This window comes from Argiope bruennichi, chromosome 1, assembly GCF_947563725.1.
Source record: "Argiope bruennichi chromosome 1, qqArgBrue1.1, whole genome shotgun sequence".
NCBI lineage: Eukaryota > Metazoa > Arthropoda > Arachnida > Araneae > Araneidae > Argiope > Argiope bruennichi.
In genome coordinates, this window is record NC_079151.1 from 139,010,740 (window position 1) to 139,028,221 (window position 17,482).

Genomic DNA, 17,482 nt, shown 5'->3' on the forward strand with positions numbered 1-17,482 from the left:
AAGAAAGCGCTGGGAAAAGCTCTTCTGCTTTGGAGTTTAATTTAAATGGTATTAGAGGTACTTGTAGAACAAACGATTTTTTCCTGCGCCGAATTCTTTTGATGTCATTGAATAATAACTTCTACGTAGGCAGTTTTTTTTTTTGGTCATTCTCGGGCATTCTTTTGTTTGGCTTCTATGTTTTAGATTAATGTGCAAAAACCAAGTGCTTTTCTCCCCTACCCCTTATCTTTCCAAACCTTTTCGAACTTAATTAGTTTCTGATTTTTCGAAATACGGATTTTTTCGTTGAGTTTGTTCATTTAGTGAGTCTTGCATATTTTTGTTTACATTCAAGAATAAAATAGATTTTGAAAGGCATTTATAAAGTTTTGAAATTATGTTCTAATCTCTTGTCGCAATGAAATATTGTTTTATTTGTTTATTAGTGATGTACTAGTAAAATTGTTCTGGATGAAATTTCCATATTTTTGCTACTGAAAAATTAAGGGTTTGATTAATTCTATCCAAAAACCTATTAGTTATTTTTTAAATTTTATTAATTTGCTTAAAAAAGAAAATAAAGTCTTAAAAATACCAACACATATGTAAGCAAAAAGCATTTTTAATTACCTATTTTCAAAGCAAACGATTTTTTTTTATGTAAAACTAGTCGTTTTTGGCAACAGTTTGGTAGGAATATTGTTATCTTTAATTTCAATTAAATCTCTTATTCATGATTTAATATTCATGAGTGTCTGAATGAAGTATTTTGAAACAAATTGTGATGGATATTAAAGATATTATTTTAATAATAATTAGTTCCGTAATAGTTTTACACTTACCCGTTTTAATACGCACAGTCTTTCTAATGCTGTCGAGTTCGAAGACATAATAATGCCATCAAAAGGATTACAATTCTGACTAATCTACTTCTGATTGTATGTTTTTTTTAGATAATATATTTTTACTATCTGATTCTTCACGTAAGCTGCGCAGATAATAAACAGAATCTTTCTTCCTTAACTGTCAAAGATGAAAAAAATTACACTTTTAAATATATGATGAAACAGGAACAACGGTTTGAATTTCTCTGCAATAATAAAATCAGAAAAAAAATATTTATGATGAAATATTAGATATGTGGAAAAATCGCACATGAATTAAAGCATATAGTTAAAAAGATTGTTTTTAACATTTTAATATGGTGCAGAAATCAAGTTTGTACTACTATATTTTTGAAAGTTACGGTGGTAAATCTTCAAATTTTTTCATAAACTTTGATTAAGTAAAATTTAAATTAAAAAAATAGTATATATGTTCTGAATTTGGAAATTTTGGGTGAAATGGTATCCTTTAGAGAGCTATCATTTTATAATGTACAATATAATGTACCTGTATTTTTGATTAAAATTACAAAGTCTGTCGCACCAAAATGTTTCAACATCTCGGAAGTTATCGATTGTCCCAAATGAATTTCAAAACCATATAAAAATAATCTTTCTTATAAAATATTGATAATTTTAAAACAATTATACCATATTTAGAGAAGCCCACAGAAAAAAGAGGCATCAAAAATGAATATATATTTACAACCTACAACATGAAGGCAGTCATTCTCAATAATTTCATACTGCATTAATAGTTAATGAGGTCACATTTTGAATCAATCTTTTAATTAATGGAAAACTTCAAGATTCAATGTTCACAAGATGTTATCAATTTGAAAAAAATTCAGTGTTGATAAGACTAATTAAATTTTATTCAAATACTTCAATTCCTTGTTTTCATTTCTTTAAACTCCATTTATTAAAGGAATTGTGGATGTCGGCATGCTCTTTGGCAGCAATGTTACGCATATGCAAAGGAAAAATAATTTTGAATTAATAAAAAAGTAACTATTTAATTAATCGACAAGAGCATTTCTTTATAATTTTCCTTGTGCCTTACAATATTTATTTGAAAATCTGGAGAAAATCTATTTAATAATTTGTAATTCTCAGAGAAATAAAAAAAAATTGTAGTTTCAACTTTATATAGATATACAGATTTTATTTTTTTATCGATGATAAAACACGGCATGTATACTCCATGTAAGCAAACGAAATAACATCGTATCATCTAAATTATAATAATCTATAAATTCAAATGCAAAAATTCAACAAAATTAAAACATTTAATTAAAAAGTCATAAAATTATTATATGAGTAAGAAGAAATTGCACATTCCACGTAAGAATACTATTTATTTTCTGACCTTTATGATTCTTTATTCCATAGCACTTTTCCTAATTTATGGAAATTCTTTTGTACAGTAATTTCTATCTCACATGGCCCAAACTGTAAATAAGTGAAATGGGTGTTACAGAATATCTTCTGCTAAGAAAATAAAATACAAATGAATCATTCGAATCAAGTAGGGCAGTTGAAGACATATATTTATCAATCTGCTATTTCTCTCGCAAGAGAATTCGTATTTCTATCTTCAAAGTAAAATTTAAAATATTATTATAACTATAATACTTTAATTAAAAATCATGCAACAATTATATACGCTTATAATTTTAAAGTAAAGTTAATATTTATCAATATATGAAATAAAATCAATTATGAAATTAAGTTGAGTAAGGCATATTATCTATTTTTAATCTATTAATAACTATTTATCTATTAATAACTTAATGACAAGGCACGTGACATACAGATAAAATTTCTCACCATTTAAAAAGACTGAACCAAGTATTCCTTTACGTTCTATTCGTTCAGAATAATCTTCCGATGCCCTTCCCTGTGGGGAAAAATTTCGATCGCTTTTCCACCCTTTTGATATTGAAAGAGCTTGTTTAGGGGTATTATTTTTCCTTTCCAATTGATGCCCACAATGAAAAAATAATAATAAAACCGGAATTGCGACGGAAAATTTCGGAACCATTCACCGCAAAAATTCTGGAAGAATTCTTTGAAAATAAAAAGCAAGGGAAGACGCTCTTGCAGTTCTACTTAAACGGTATTAAAGCTTAGTTATAGAACAAGTGGAATTTTTTTTTTTTTTTTTTTTTTTTTTTTTTTTTTTTTTTTGTTCCTTTCATTTTCTGACGTCATTGGATGATAGTTCGAATGATGCTGGATATTTTTTAATTGTTCTTTTCGGTTCTTGCTTTTTGATTTGTGAGTAGAAAGAAACTGTTTTCTGTGCCTCAATCTTTCTTGTTTTTCCTTTTCATACAAAGTTGCTTTTCCTTTCAAAATATAATTCCTTTTTTCTTCTACTACATTGAGTTTATTCGTTTTGTGTTTTCACCTGTTTCTGTTCATATTGGAGTGAAAAGATAATTTTCAAAAATTCTTTGGGATTTCCTAATTTTAGATCTTTACATAAAAAGAGTATTTATGATATTATTTTAATTTTTGCTTGATTTTTATTTCCACTTTTCTTGGTTATTATATATTTTCTTATTTGTGTATCATACAAAAGCACGTGTGAAAGAATCTAAATTTTTTTATTTATAATTTTTTTAATATTATTTCTAAAATCACACACTGCTCTCGTCGCAATAAAACCGAGGTTAACACTTTATATCCTTCAATTCTAACACAAAATGTTATTGAAATTATGTTAGCAGTCTAATGTGCAGGGTGATCAAGAAATAACAGGAGGTGTTCGGAGTTCTGTATTTTGTTATGTGCTGAAGGAAATATAACAAAATATGGCCACCATACACATTAAAGTATGCGGTTTCGATTTATCAAGGAAAAAAATTAGTACCAAAAAACACCGATAGGGGAAATCCTGGCGCTGTGATTGAAAACTTTCTTAAGTAATTTGCTTATACGGTTACTTTGTAATATAACATAGAAGATAAAAAGGAAGGATTGCAGGAATTTATTCTTCACGAATTCGATCGTCGATTGCGTTGTTACTACGTGAATGCGCCAGTGCTGCTCTTCTTGAATACCGGTGGTTAAAATGGTTACGTAGAGGACCGATGACCATAACTAACTTACGAAGAATAGTTGAAAGATTTGAAACAACAGGAATACTTGGTGTGAAACGATTCCGAGGACGTAAAGATATCTAGCAGGAACAAGTTGAAGAAGTTGTAACTGCCGTTATGGATCAGGCGATAGCTAATAAGCAGAGTACCAGCAGTGCACGTTCATTATCAACGCCAAACAGATACTCCGTTCTCGACGATACAGGAAATATTGCGTAAGATCCTGAAATTTTATCCGTATAAGATAACACCCATTCACTGATGACACTGATCTGAATCTTGGCAATTTCTGGTTGTAAGGCTGTTCTGTTCACTTGAAAGGCTTTGTGTATCAAGGACATGTTCCTGACATCCCTACTTTAAAAGATCAAACAACGTTACATGTCAGATGAATAAATGCCGATATGCTGCGAGCCACCGTCGAAAACCTTGTGTACCGCATGCAGTTATTGGAACATCAAGTTGGTAGTCACCTTGAGCCAAATTTGTAAGTTGCTACAATAAACGTTTTTCATTGGTATTTGGTGTGTTACTATTTACTTTTTCCATAGGTTATTATGTATTCTTTTTCCAAACATTCTGCGCTTGCAGTGCCAGGATTTCCCCTATCGGCTTTTTTGGTACTATTTTTTTTTCTTTCTTCATAAATAGAAACCGCATACATTAATGAAGATGATGACCAAATTTTGTTATATGTCGCCCAGTACATTACACGCTACAGGGCTCCGAACACCACCTGCTATTTCTTAATCACCATGTATATATAAAGTTGAGAATTAGATGAATCTTTTCATTTAAAATCTGACACCGAATCCAAAGAATAAATAAATAAAAAAATTCTGAAATTATGCTCTGAAATTTTGAATACGTGAATATAATTATAAATTGAATTCTTATGCATATATTAACAAAAGGACGTTTAATATTTAGTCTGGCTCATACTCTTCAATCGCTTAAGAAAATGATGGATTACGCTTTTATAATTTCTGGCTGACACTACTGAAGTCTCAAATAGCGATGATTTGGAATGAAAGACAAATTTGTTACAGGCATTTGGCGTGGTATTGCCCGTCCAAAAAAAAATTTCTATTTAAAAATTCTCTATACCATTTTGGTTTCAAAAGAATCTCGAATTTCTGCTGATGGTGCTGTACCATGTGCTACAGCTATGTGACGAATTCGATGATCTAAGTGATCTTATTGCAGAAAAACTCTGCTTTCCTTGAAACTAAATCTTCGCATGATCCCTGCTGCCAAAAGTAAGTGGATATTTCTCTATCGAATCTTTCTACAATATATCAAAAAGAAATGTCACTTTTTCGTAACCTTATTATATGACTTTGTCCAAATTCAATAAGTTGCTGACACTGATTTATTCACCTGCTAAAGGCATTCTTCTCTCAAATCTAGTTATCAATGGCCGATCCGGAGGATAAATAATCCGCACGTTGTTTGCACATCTTATTTAAAGCAAATGTTATTTGCACTTTTATTGTAAGTCTAACAACATTCTTTTTCATCTAGCACGAAATATGAATAATGTAATCTTTCGAAATTGCAAACGTGCTTCCTAAATTTTCTTCGTCTGTTACAATTCCTCCTAGGTTTTGATGTTTTATTGTCCACCAATGTAATGGTGGGTTTCCTCAGTCGTAGGTTAATGGAAGCATGCAGGCAGCTTGATTAAAGAATTGCTTATTAGTTCAAATGCTAAGTGATTTTTAAATACAAATTCCGTTATATATATATATATATATATATATATATATATATATATATATATATATATATATATATATATATATATATATATATATATATATATATATATATATATATATATATATATATATATATATATAAAGCATATAAAAGTAATATTAATAGGATGTTAGATATAACCACAGATTCTTGTTAACCATTTCAACATTTATGAACATCGGACTTAAATAATATCGAGTACAAATGGGGATATCACGCACTCGTGAATCACAATAAAATAAAATAAAACACAGACATTTTTACAAAGTTTCTAAAAAATATAATTAATTTAAAATACATAATAAACTTTTTGAATGAAAAATGAGCAGAAATGTGAAAATAAATTGATCATAAAGGGGGACCTCATAATATACACTGCCTAGGGCTTCAAAAATGTCTAAATCCACCCCTGCACTAGTTGTGTTCAAAATGGTTGAAATTAGCTGAAATACTTTGTGAAATACAGCGAATCCTTTATTTCTACTTTTTCCTTTTTATTTAACTAGAATCTATCGAAAACTGGCAGTTTAAATTTAACAGTGGATCTATTTACCAGCTAAGGAAAAAAAGAAGCACGAAAGTTCCTAAGAATGTCCATTAAAACAAATCTCACAAGAAACAATAAAAAAATTGTCCTAGCCAATTTCTGGAAGAAAAGAAATGCATCTCCCCAGAGCGCAGGCGTCTCGAAAACAAATAGTTTAACTCACTACGATGAGAATTTTCGTAATGGAAAGAATGAAACTTTTTTAAAGAAATCCCGGATTGTATTTTATTTTTCCACTTTAACAGCAATGGCTAGATTTCTTTTGAGTTGAAAATTTTATTAGTCTTTCACTGTTTTTTTTTTTTTTCCTTTTTCTTAAGATGAATGTGAATATTACGATACTATTCTTCGTTCGATTTAGAACAGGTAGAATTTCACTGACTTTATATTTTTTGCAAATAAGTTACATAATCGGAAATAAGAATGTCCCATAAGAATTGGGAGAGAATTCTTTATTAAACTTTCTCTTGAAAATTGCTTTCGTTTTTTGAAATCTGTCGTTGTTATGTAACTTAACGCAAACAAACCAACGCTATCTAACTTTTAAGATACGTAAGTTAATTCGAACTTTATTTTAAATCACTAGCTTTGCATTTAAGAAATTGAAATTTTGCTACAGAGAAACTAGTTCTAGGTTTTCATTTTTGTGGTTAAGTCTGCATAAATTAAATGAAAATTCATAAATAATTTTCGAAGGGTTTCAATAGAAATTTGAACTATTCAACAGATTTTATTCAAATTTTACTCAAAAATACTATGATGTATAAGAAATGTTTTAGTGGATCGTTTGTGTGAATTCATTAAATGGTATTTTTAACAAGGCAAAATATACTTTTTTTCATTGAAAATATTATTTTATCATCCATCTAATTCTATTGAAATAAAAAACCAATAGATATTCAAAATTATATTATTTCTTTATATCTGTGTAGCCATTGAGAAACTTTAATTATATTTCTTATCATTCCTCAAAAATTTATAATAATGTATTTATTAGCATTTAGTATTTTATAAAAATCGTTTGGTTTTAGAAATAATGAGAAATTTAAAAATTATTTTGTGGAACTATTTATTTTTATTAAAAATCAATTTGCAAGAAATAAAAAAATGTGTGAGTTGTAATAACTTTGATTAAATACATTTGCATTAAAAATATTATATATACTGTGTCCACTTTAGTCACGGCTTTATAGTTAATTTTTGAAACGATGGAGATATAAATGTACGTCCATTTGAAAAAAATAACATAATTAATTTAAAATATTGTCATAAAATTTTCAACAGCAATTTTTTTTTATTTTATGCTGTTTTAATCAATACAAAAAAATAATCATGAAATCTAAATTTTTTATTTAGTTTTCTATTTTCATAGTCTTAACAAATACAATATTTTGAATATACTGGAACCCAAATAATCTTCGATTAATATAGATATAGTTATATCATTGTAAGATTATTACAATATCACTGTTTTAGACGATTTAAAATCATTATATGAATTTTTGATGGAAGATCCGCTAATCAACTCACGGCGTTTCCTCGAGGTACCTTCGCTTGGCCTAAAGTAATAAAATTCATAGCGTCAAACAACATTCCTTCATTTGAAGCATTTTTCAACTTGAAAGTGTTTTATCTCATATCATTTTGAAATTAGCTATTGGAATGGAAATTATATTTGACATTGGATATATTAAATTCAGTATCTGGTTTCGTCCCATTGTAATGAAAAATTATTTTTTAATGTAACTGAAAATAAATGAGCTGATAAAGGAACATTTTAAAGAGATTGTTTTTAACTAAAAGATTGTCTTTCTTTTATAACAGTTTTGACATTTTATACCGTAGTTACATATTGCATTTAGAAAATTATCTGGTATTACATATTTTCCGAAACAAATTTAATTTTACGAAATTTATTTAAGGATGAAAACTTTATATTTTTACTTGCTTGTGATAAAAATGAGGGAAAAAAATAATGTAAACATTTTTGAATGCTAAAATTTAGTATAAAAAACCAGAAAATATAACTTTCATCCAAAATTACCAATCTAGATTTGACATTTTTAATTATTTTCGAACCTGAAAGAATTATGATCTAGATATTCCCTAGAAAAAATGAATCATTACTTCTGTTTTTCTCGCAATTTTTAGACTTTTTATAAACACGGCAATATATTGACAATTTTTTTTAAAAAAAATTGTAATAAAAAAATTCTTTGCTGAATAAATTTGAAAAGAATAACTGTATAAATCCTCTACTTAATAACGTTATTAGCTTGAAGATGATAAGCACATTTAAATATTGTTTCCTATCATAAGTATAAAAACATTTTTTTTAAGTAGATTCGATCCTATAGATTGCCAAGTACTAAGATAAGTCAACCATCTAACTCTCCGACCCGCCCGAAGGCACACGGATTTAAACCATAAAACTGAATGACCGGACCGCCGCAATAGCAACATTGGCGGGAACTGTGGTTGAGTCCTAAGGGCCGTCACCGGCCACGGTACAACCCTCCCCGAAGGAAGTACGTCCCGTCATCGATGGGAGGAGCCAGATCCCCCACCTATTAGTGTACCCTCCAGGGTGGCGAGATCCAACCACCATGCCGGAAGCATCTCATCCTCATTCCGAGGTGCCCCCCGGGGGGACAAGTACTATGATAAAAAACACGTGATCGTAATTGAATACTATGATAAAGTTTTAGGCTTGATTCTTTTGTCTTATCTTCTTCAGGTTTAATTGCTTCAGCAATGCATTCAGCATGGAGCTATTACCATGTGACATAATTTATATCAAAACTTTAAAAAGTACGGGATAAACAGCGAGAATGTTCACTCTGACACTTTCTCGTAAGCTGCTTAATACATGTACTTTTACATTATTAACCGTACCCAATTGGCGGACAACAGATATGATGAAGCTTATTAGAAAACGATCTTTGACAGTTTTTTTATGTTTAATCACTGAAATGCGATTAATACAAAAGCATTAGAAAGTCGAATGTGAATTTTGGATGTCGCTGTTTTGACCGATTAAAGTTTGACATAGTCAGATAGACAATAGAAATTAACTATAAATATAATCACAAGGTCACATAAATAAAGTAATCTATTTAAGTCCACAAATTTATTTAATTTATTAAGTTTTATTATCATGTGAGAACATAATGTTGTTTTGATCAGGGGGTTTTGAAGCTCGAAATCGCGTAGACAATGAATATTGAAGCTGGAAATCGCGTAGGCAATGAATAAAGCATAAATTGCAATTTTCATCATCATCTTTTAATCGCATATATTTTTTTGCTTGCTTTCACCAGTATAGCATTATTATTATGTACGCTTCTTTGAAAGCAGATGTGTTTTTAAAAGGATGACCTGTGTTCCGTTTCGTACTTTGTACTTTATGAACCAGAAGTATATTAAAACTCGATGTTTTGTGTAGTCATAAAATGGATGAAACTTCTCTTCTTCCACATTAACACAAACGTTTTTTATAGTTCAAATATATACTCTCTTTGTTTAACTTCCCAAATTTTAACTCAGAAATATATATTTATGGCGTAAATCATGCTTATTAATATAATCAAAGTAAGAAACTCTACTCAAAAGCCATTCTCAAAATACTATAACATTATTCCATTTTTATTATAGTTACCATTCAGAACTTACAAAATATTAAAAAACAAAGATAAAAATCAAGTAGAGCATCAACGTGACAACCTGCTATTATCAGTATTGCTTTATTATTATTATGCTTCTTTGACAGCAGATGCGTTTTTAAAATGTTGACGTAGAACAATGACATCATAGCTGTTATTTCATCTCAAAATCGGTCGAGCTCCAAAACTTTGTTTGCAGATGGAAAAATTGAAAATGAAAGTTTTGATAGATAGAAATTGAAAAGATAGAGAAGTCCCGTGATTGGTTTCAAACCGGTTTAAACTGGTTAATGACTTAAATTAATTAAGGCAAATAATGACTTAAAAATAATAATGTTCTTACATGATAACTTGAAATTTGCGATCACAGATTTCATTTTAATTTTATTAAATATTAAGTGGTTTTTGATTTACGTGCATGAGAAAGTTCGAAACGACAAACGATCAACCCTTTGATTTAAAATTTGAAGAAAAATCTGTAATTGGATGCTAAATCTATATACCAACTTCGGATAGATGGACAGACAGACTTTCTCTGAATTTCTCTTTCTCTCTTTCCTTCAAAATTTGATAAAGTTTTAAAGATGTGGTGTTAAGTCCAATCACATTTCATGCGTCTATCTTCAATCGCTTTTGAGTAATCGAGTTCACAAGCTGTCAGACAGACGTAATTCCAAAAATTTATTTTTCGAATTCCGTGAGTTCTGAAAAATGAAGCTTTGTGAAAATTTTCGAATGTTTGACGATTAGTATATTTTCATTTTTAATACTTCATAAACGGAAAATAAAAAAAGCAATTTTGTTTGGTGAAATTTTAAGATTTTTTTTTGTTTAATTAATAGCTTTCTGATATTCAAGCTGCATTTACTTTGTGCTAAAAAAATTTCAGAATTTATTTTTAATTACAGCAACGTTAAGACGTACGCATTAAAAGTGTCGCAAAGCAATTCAATTAACAATTGCTAGAACAGCATAAAAATTCTAAAATGTAATTAAAAGCATTTTTTAAAGAAATTCTTAAAATTAGAAAAGTTTTCGTGAAAAAAATATAGATATCATTAAAAATCTTACATTTCGAATTTTAAAGGTATTTGAATATAATTTTTGTACAATACTAGTCTTTGAAATTATTGAAGAAAAAGGTTGAAATTCGATTCATTTTGAATTAAAAAATTTTGATTCCAATTTCTAAGAACTAATTTTAAATAAGCTCCTGATACCCAAAAGATAACTGCATGATCTGCTTAGTAGATTATCTTCTGAAATTTTTGCATCATACAAGTTTCACCAGGCAATTTACAAATTATATATAGCTATAAATATCATCACATTAAAAACCATCTATAAAAACCATTTACAATGATGCATAAGCTTTCATAAAATATAATATATAAATAAATAAAGAAACTAAATTTAGTAACAATAAATAAACGAACAGCAGTGCAAAATACTTTCAGAAAAAAGTCATTCGAAATAAATCTGATAAGGAAAATTCTTCCACCCTTCTAAAAAAGTACAATCTTCCCAGAAGTATGAACAACTCAAAAATAAATTGTTTATTTCGCTACGATGAGGAAGTTCGTAACAAGAACACTTTTTCCCCTCCTAGTTGAATTTTATTGTTTCCCCTTTGGCATCAGTGGCGATATTTTTTTTTGACTGAGTATTTTATTTATCCCATTTTTATATTTCTAGAGATAAATCTGAACATTATCATATGTCTCTTCCATTTGTTTTTGAGAATGAAAAAGTTTCTGAAGATTTATGCTCTGTTTAAATATGCTGAAAAGGTTGAAATATAAATTTGAGTTATAAAAAATACTGGAAGTAAGCATTCGAAATGCCGTATAAAATATGATATTTCGAATGTTTACTTAGAATTTTATACTTTTTCATATCTTGTATAAATATTGGAATCATCATGTAATCGAAAAAAAATCTGAAGAAAAAAAAAGAAATCTTTCTGTTTCTACGTTTCTCAATCTGTGAATATGATTATTCAGACACTGAATGCACTGAAAACAGAGAATTTCGTTTTCAGTCTTCCTTCCGAGTTTGCTGATTTCTATCAAATGTTGAACGAAATCCTCCGATGAAGAAATTTATCTTTCTATCCTTCTGTATCTACGTACATACTAAAAAGTGGAAATAACTAGATGAATGGAATGGACACTATTAGAATTGAAGATCTGTGTCAAATTTTATGTGTAGGCTTTTTTCCGAATTTGCAGATTTCTATTCAATTTTGAACAAAATGCGGTTGGCGTCCTGGCATAGGGATAGCGCGTTTCCCCCGTGATCTGAGCGTCCTAGGTTCGAGTCTCAGTTAGGATATGTTTGTTCATTTTCTATGTTCTATCTGTGAGGTGTGTGAATGTCCCCCCCCCCTGTAAAAAGGGGCTGCGCAAGCGAATGTGACGCATGAAGTAGTTAAGTCGTACTCTTGGCCCTAATTGGCGCTACTGAAAAAACAAAAGACCCTCTTTTTGCTCAAATCGTTGACAGCTTGCAAAGTGCCATAAGTCACAGCAACACAACAAAATCCGTAGGAGAAAATCTATCTATTCATCCACCAATGCCCATTCGCATAATAAAAAAAAAAAAACGGAAATATTTAGATAAATGGAAGGGATTATTTTATTAAAATTGTAATGTAAAATCAAATCGTTATTCATTCGTCAAAAGGTTATCCATCTGTCGGTCTGTACATTTGCAAATATGTAAACGTGACATATCAAAAACGAAACGATTCTGATAAATGAAATATCATATGGTGAAAATTCTGTACATGCTTTAAAGGCTTTATGGTTATATTCCGTTCATAACATAGATCTTCTTTTATGCTATTTATAACATAACATAGATAATAAGAAAGAAAGAAATATATCATTTACAAAACAGCTTTAGCTAGTAAAATTAGAAAATAGAAATTACGTATAATAAAAATGACTTCAACTAGAGGGAGTAAATTTTCCCAAACATTTTCCGTATGCTCTCTTAAAATAATGAATTTATGTTTTAGATGCGTTTCTTCGTTACCAATTGAAACCAAAATGTGACACAGATCTGCTGTCACAAAATCACATATCAAAATTGTTGCAAGTCATTGCTTTTTTGAGTTGTCGCGTTTACATGCTTGTGTAAGTATAGACTGACAGGAAGTTAAACCTTGACGGATTTGATTCCAAATTTGATAGCTTATCTTCTTTAAATGTTAAATCTGTGTACCGAATGTTATTCATTTAGCTCGCTTCGCTTTATCATCGTGGTTTGTATTCGAACAGTCGGACAGACGAAAATCCCCTAAATACATTTTACATCTAATTCCCTAGATAAATTTGATGGAAATTGACATATTTGGTGCAAAGTCCATATACCAAATTTCATCCGTTTATCTAAAAGCAATTTTGAATTGTTTTTCCCCAGACTTACTGAAGACGTTTCCCAAAAATGTGTTTTAAGAACTCAGGGAGATTCATCAAATTACCGATGAATTTTTTGACAATTACAGCATTTTCTCTATACTTCATAAACGAGGAAGTAATGTATGAAAAAAAGCTTTTCAGCCGAATTAGATATTCTATAATATATGCGAAAACGCCTAAAGATATCGACCGAATCTTATTAAGTTGAAATAAAATAAATCAATAACGTATTGCTTTCAACAACGTCATTAACTGTAGTTCTTTGCGTGTGATTTCACACATACGCAAAAAACTGCTGGAAATGATTCATTACTACATTTAAAGTGACTTATTAAAATAAATAAATTAATTAATGAAACCCACAATTATTTATGAAATTATCCCCGAATTCTTTCCTAAAACTTCAAAATAAATCAGGTGAATAAAACATTTTCCCCCAACATCTATTTGAAAACGTAAGGAATTGCATTTCCCAAGAGGATTTGTGCATCTCTTGCGATGGGAATTGTAACAAAAACATTTTTTTTTATAGGGAGAAGTTTTATTTCTTTACTTTCGCAAGTTTCTTAAGATTTTTTTTCTTGAATTGAGAATTGTATTAGTCCCACTTCTTTAATATCTAGGAAGAAAATCTTTTGGAGGCCAGAATTTTTTTTGTTGCATTTGCTTATTTATATGCAGTGATATAATGATTTACAGTATTTAATTTACACAATTCCAAAGTTATATGGATTCTTTTTATTTTTTTCCCTAGCTTTGAATATTTTCCCCTTTATAACAATTCAAATGCAATATTCAGAAATGTGAATAAATAACTGAAATAAAATGGAAGTCTGCCCATTCTTCTTATTAGAAAACAATACCAGAAAAGAATCAAATAGTTCTTGTAATGAAAAAAGTTGTGATTCTTGCCAGACACTTGCCAGACATTTGACAACGATGTTAATGAATTTTGAACTTTTATTATGACAAATTGACAGTCAATATGGCAGTAAAATATAGAGAGAATGCTATTTTGAGAAGCACTTTTATTTTAATAGATAATATTTTGTAATGGTGTCTATGAAAACCACTTTCTTTATTATTTCCATCTACCTGATTTTATCCTTTTTATGTCTATATATTTATTATTTTATACTTAAATATTTATATATCGTTACGATATAGATGAATCCGCCTTATACCCTTTTCGTCAGTGCCACAGAAGGCGTAAATTTTACTGGGTACTGCATAACAGCACGTAAATATTTTGAACATAAAATATTCAATGACTGATAGACAAGTAGAGATATAAATTTCTAACTCGTAAAACATTTTCTGAGATGAACCCTTTCTTCATTCAAAATATCACATTTTGATATGCATTGGTGAAAACACTTACCTGACTTAATCTGTTGAATCCATACTGACGAAATCGTTCATCATAAAAAGGAGCCACGTTCCGTCCTATATAGAACGGCTCCCAGGGATCCCTCCACAGCACTTCAAAGATGACATTCAATTTGGGAGTCGGTGGTTCCTTCTGCCACGTTTCGTAATCAGTATGCTTCTGGCACTTCCAGCACAACTCGAAGTAAAAAGGACGTGCTTCCATGAGTTCCAGCAACTGAAGCAAGCCAGTTTTATCACGTGGCACTTCCACGCCTTCTTTCACCTCAAATGCAGGCACCACATAAACAGTTTTATCATCCTTATGTGAATCGATGAACAACTTATTGACAACGGCGAAATCTATGAAGTCTGAGTACAAATTGTCATTGGGAACCATGTCGATGTCGATGACAAAAACAAAGTCTGTTAGGGCATTTCGTCTGCCAACATTCCTCAGAAGGTTATTAGGGTAGGGAACACCATGGGCATAGTTATCGGATATCTGGAAACTTTGGATTCTGTCTTTGATAGTTTCGCATGGATCTAGCACTAAGGGTTGAGGTGATGGTGCCTTATTGTAAGGACTGTTCAAAGGATACACTAGATGAAAGCTGGTGTTGGATCTAGCAGCAGGTATGCAGCGTCTTATGTTCAAGATGGCATCGATTGCCAGAGGTATGTCCTGGGTGAGGCTAAAAATGGCTACAGATACTGGCCCGTGCCATCGACCTAAGATACTCTCTAAATGGACAAGATGCTTGATGGTGGACTGTGTGACTAGACTCAAGTCCTGACGGACGTTGTTTTTCACCCCTAAGTTCTCAGCTCGCATGACGAAGTTGATGATTCGATATTCCCCACTGGAATCGAGAACACTACTCTGTTTGATGGTTTCGAGCATGCGCGTCATGTCTTTTTTAAGCTGCGCTTCTTGATACTCCTGCTGGCTTTGCCAATCGGATTTGTCACCGCTTCGCAAGCTGCCGTTTTTTCTTGCTTCTAACCGGCTGAGGAGTGTCATGTGTATCACCTGTTAAAGAATAAAATATTTCAGAAATGTAATAAATAATGAAAATTTTAAATTCAACAAATCAATTCTATGATTTTGGATGTTGGAATATATACTACTGCGTTCGTTAATGATGGTAGTACGTCGATATTCATGACAAGAACCCACCTTTTGAATTTCGTGATTCTTTGAATGGTTATTAAGAATAAATATTTCATCCTAATATTTGCTTTCAATTAAGGCCAAGTTCTTGTATTTTCTTCTGGTAGCAACTCACGAAGTATTTTTTGTTATTTTCAAGAGGAGTATTGTTTTTTTTAAAAAAAACTAACTACTTTTACGTTTCTAATAATAAAATGTGATCAAAGGGCCTTAAAGAATTTTAAATTGAAAATTCCTAATGTCTATTGAAGACATTTGTGTGAATATTATTTCAAAACACTTACCTTTTCCCATGGTATGTGTTGCAATTTTTCTTCTGAGATGTCTATACATTTATGTAAATGCAGTTGCAATGATGGATTAAATGCCATCTTTGGACAAATAATTGAATACTAAATAATATATATATTTTCAACATAGAAAGAGAATGTTAAAGATGTCTATACATTTATGTAAATGCAGTTGCAATGATGGATTAAATGCCCTATTTTGACAAATATTTGAATACTAAATAATATACATATTTTCAACATAGAAAGAGAATGTTAAAGAAAAAAAAACATTTCAGCTACATCTGATTGCAATTATGAAAAATACCACTTACGGCTCATGGCAAAATTCTGTAACTTAGAGGGGGGATTAAAAACTCAAATGTATTTCTTATGTGCGTAGACTGTTCCTTCTCTGTTTCTTCTTACTCTCTTTCTAAACCAAACTTAAATTCTTAGCTTTATTTTCGAATAATCAAAAGATGAAAACAATTGATTCTATTTTTGTGTTCAGAAATTTTATTTTCTAAAAAAATTTTCATATTACATCTGATCTTCAATTGAAAATAATTGATTAAAAACAGAATTTATATATCATAATAATACATTTTATTAATTAATTTTAACTAAACAGATTTCTTTATAGTATTGACAATAAACATTTTGATATGCCAAAAAATAAAAGGCAACAATTACATTTTCATATATGCATTTCATTTCGTAAACAATAATTTTTGTCATTACTACTTGTCTCTTGTCTGATCATTCACCAAGTTATCATTGAATATGTACAAAAGTCTTATTTCCAAAATAAAATAAAAATATAATTTCAATAACAGGAGCAAAATAAGAAGATTTTCATTCAATGTGATTTTTTTCAGCCGAGAAGTATGAATAATGTATAAGGTAATGATAACATAAAGTACTGATTTATACTACGTTTTTTTTTCTTTTTTTTTTTTTTTTCTTTTCAATAATTTTGAAGGAATAAAGTTCGTGAAGATGAAACATCTTTACACGATATTTGTAAAAAAATAAGAATAAATCTTTGAATCCAAGATTAAAGAATAAGAGAATTTATTCGTGAGATAAACAGGAACCTTGATTCTTATTTTAAAATATCTACAACATAACTATTTTAAATGTAAAAAAACTCATGTGAATGCTGTTTTGAAATGCAGCAAAGCTTCATTTTTCTTTTGGTGTGTTTTTAGAGAAAGCGTTTTACATAAATAAAGAATTTAAGAACATTTATTTAGTTATTGAAAGAAACGGTCTGAAGAAAACATGTTTTGATATTCAC

General features: G+C 29.7%; 1 protein-coding gene across 1 annotated transcript in view; it reads right to left on the reverse strand.

Annotated features, from left to right (window-relative positions):
• LOC129968301 (beta-1,4-glucuronyltransferase 1-like) overlaps nucleotides 1-17,482 on the reverse strand; it is a 339,197-nt gene that overhangs the window by 242,271 nt on the left and 79,444 nt on the right. The window contains exon 3 of the mRNA XM_056082157.1: nucleotides 14,750-15,769. Within this exon, the coding sequence (XP_055938132.1) occupies nucleotides 14,750-15,769 (1,020 nt within the window). The remainder of the gene's footprint in view (nucleotides 1-14,749; nucleotides 15,770-17,482) is intronic.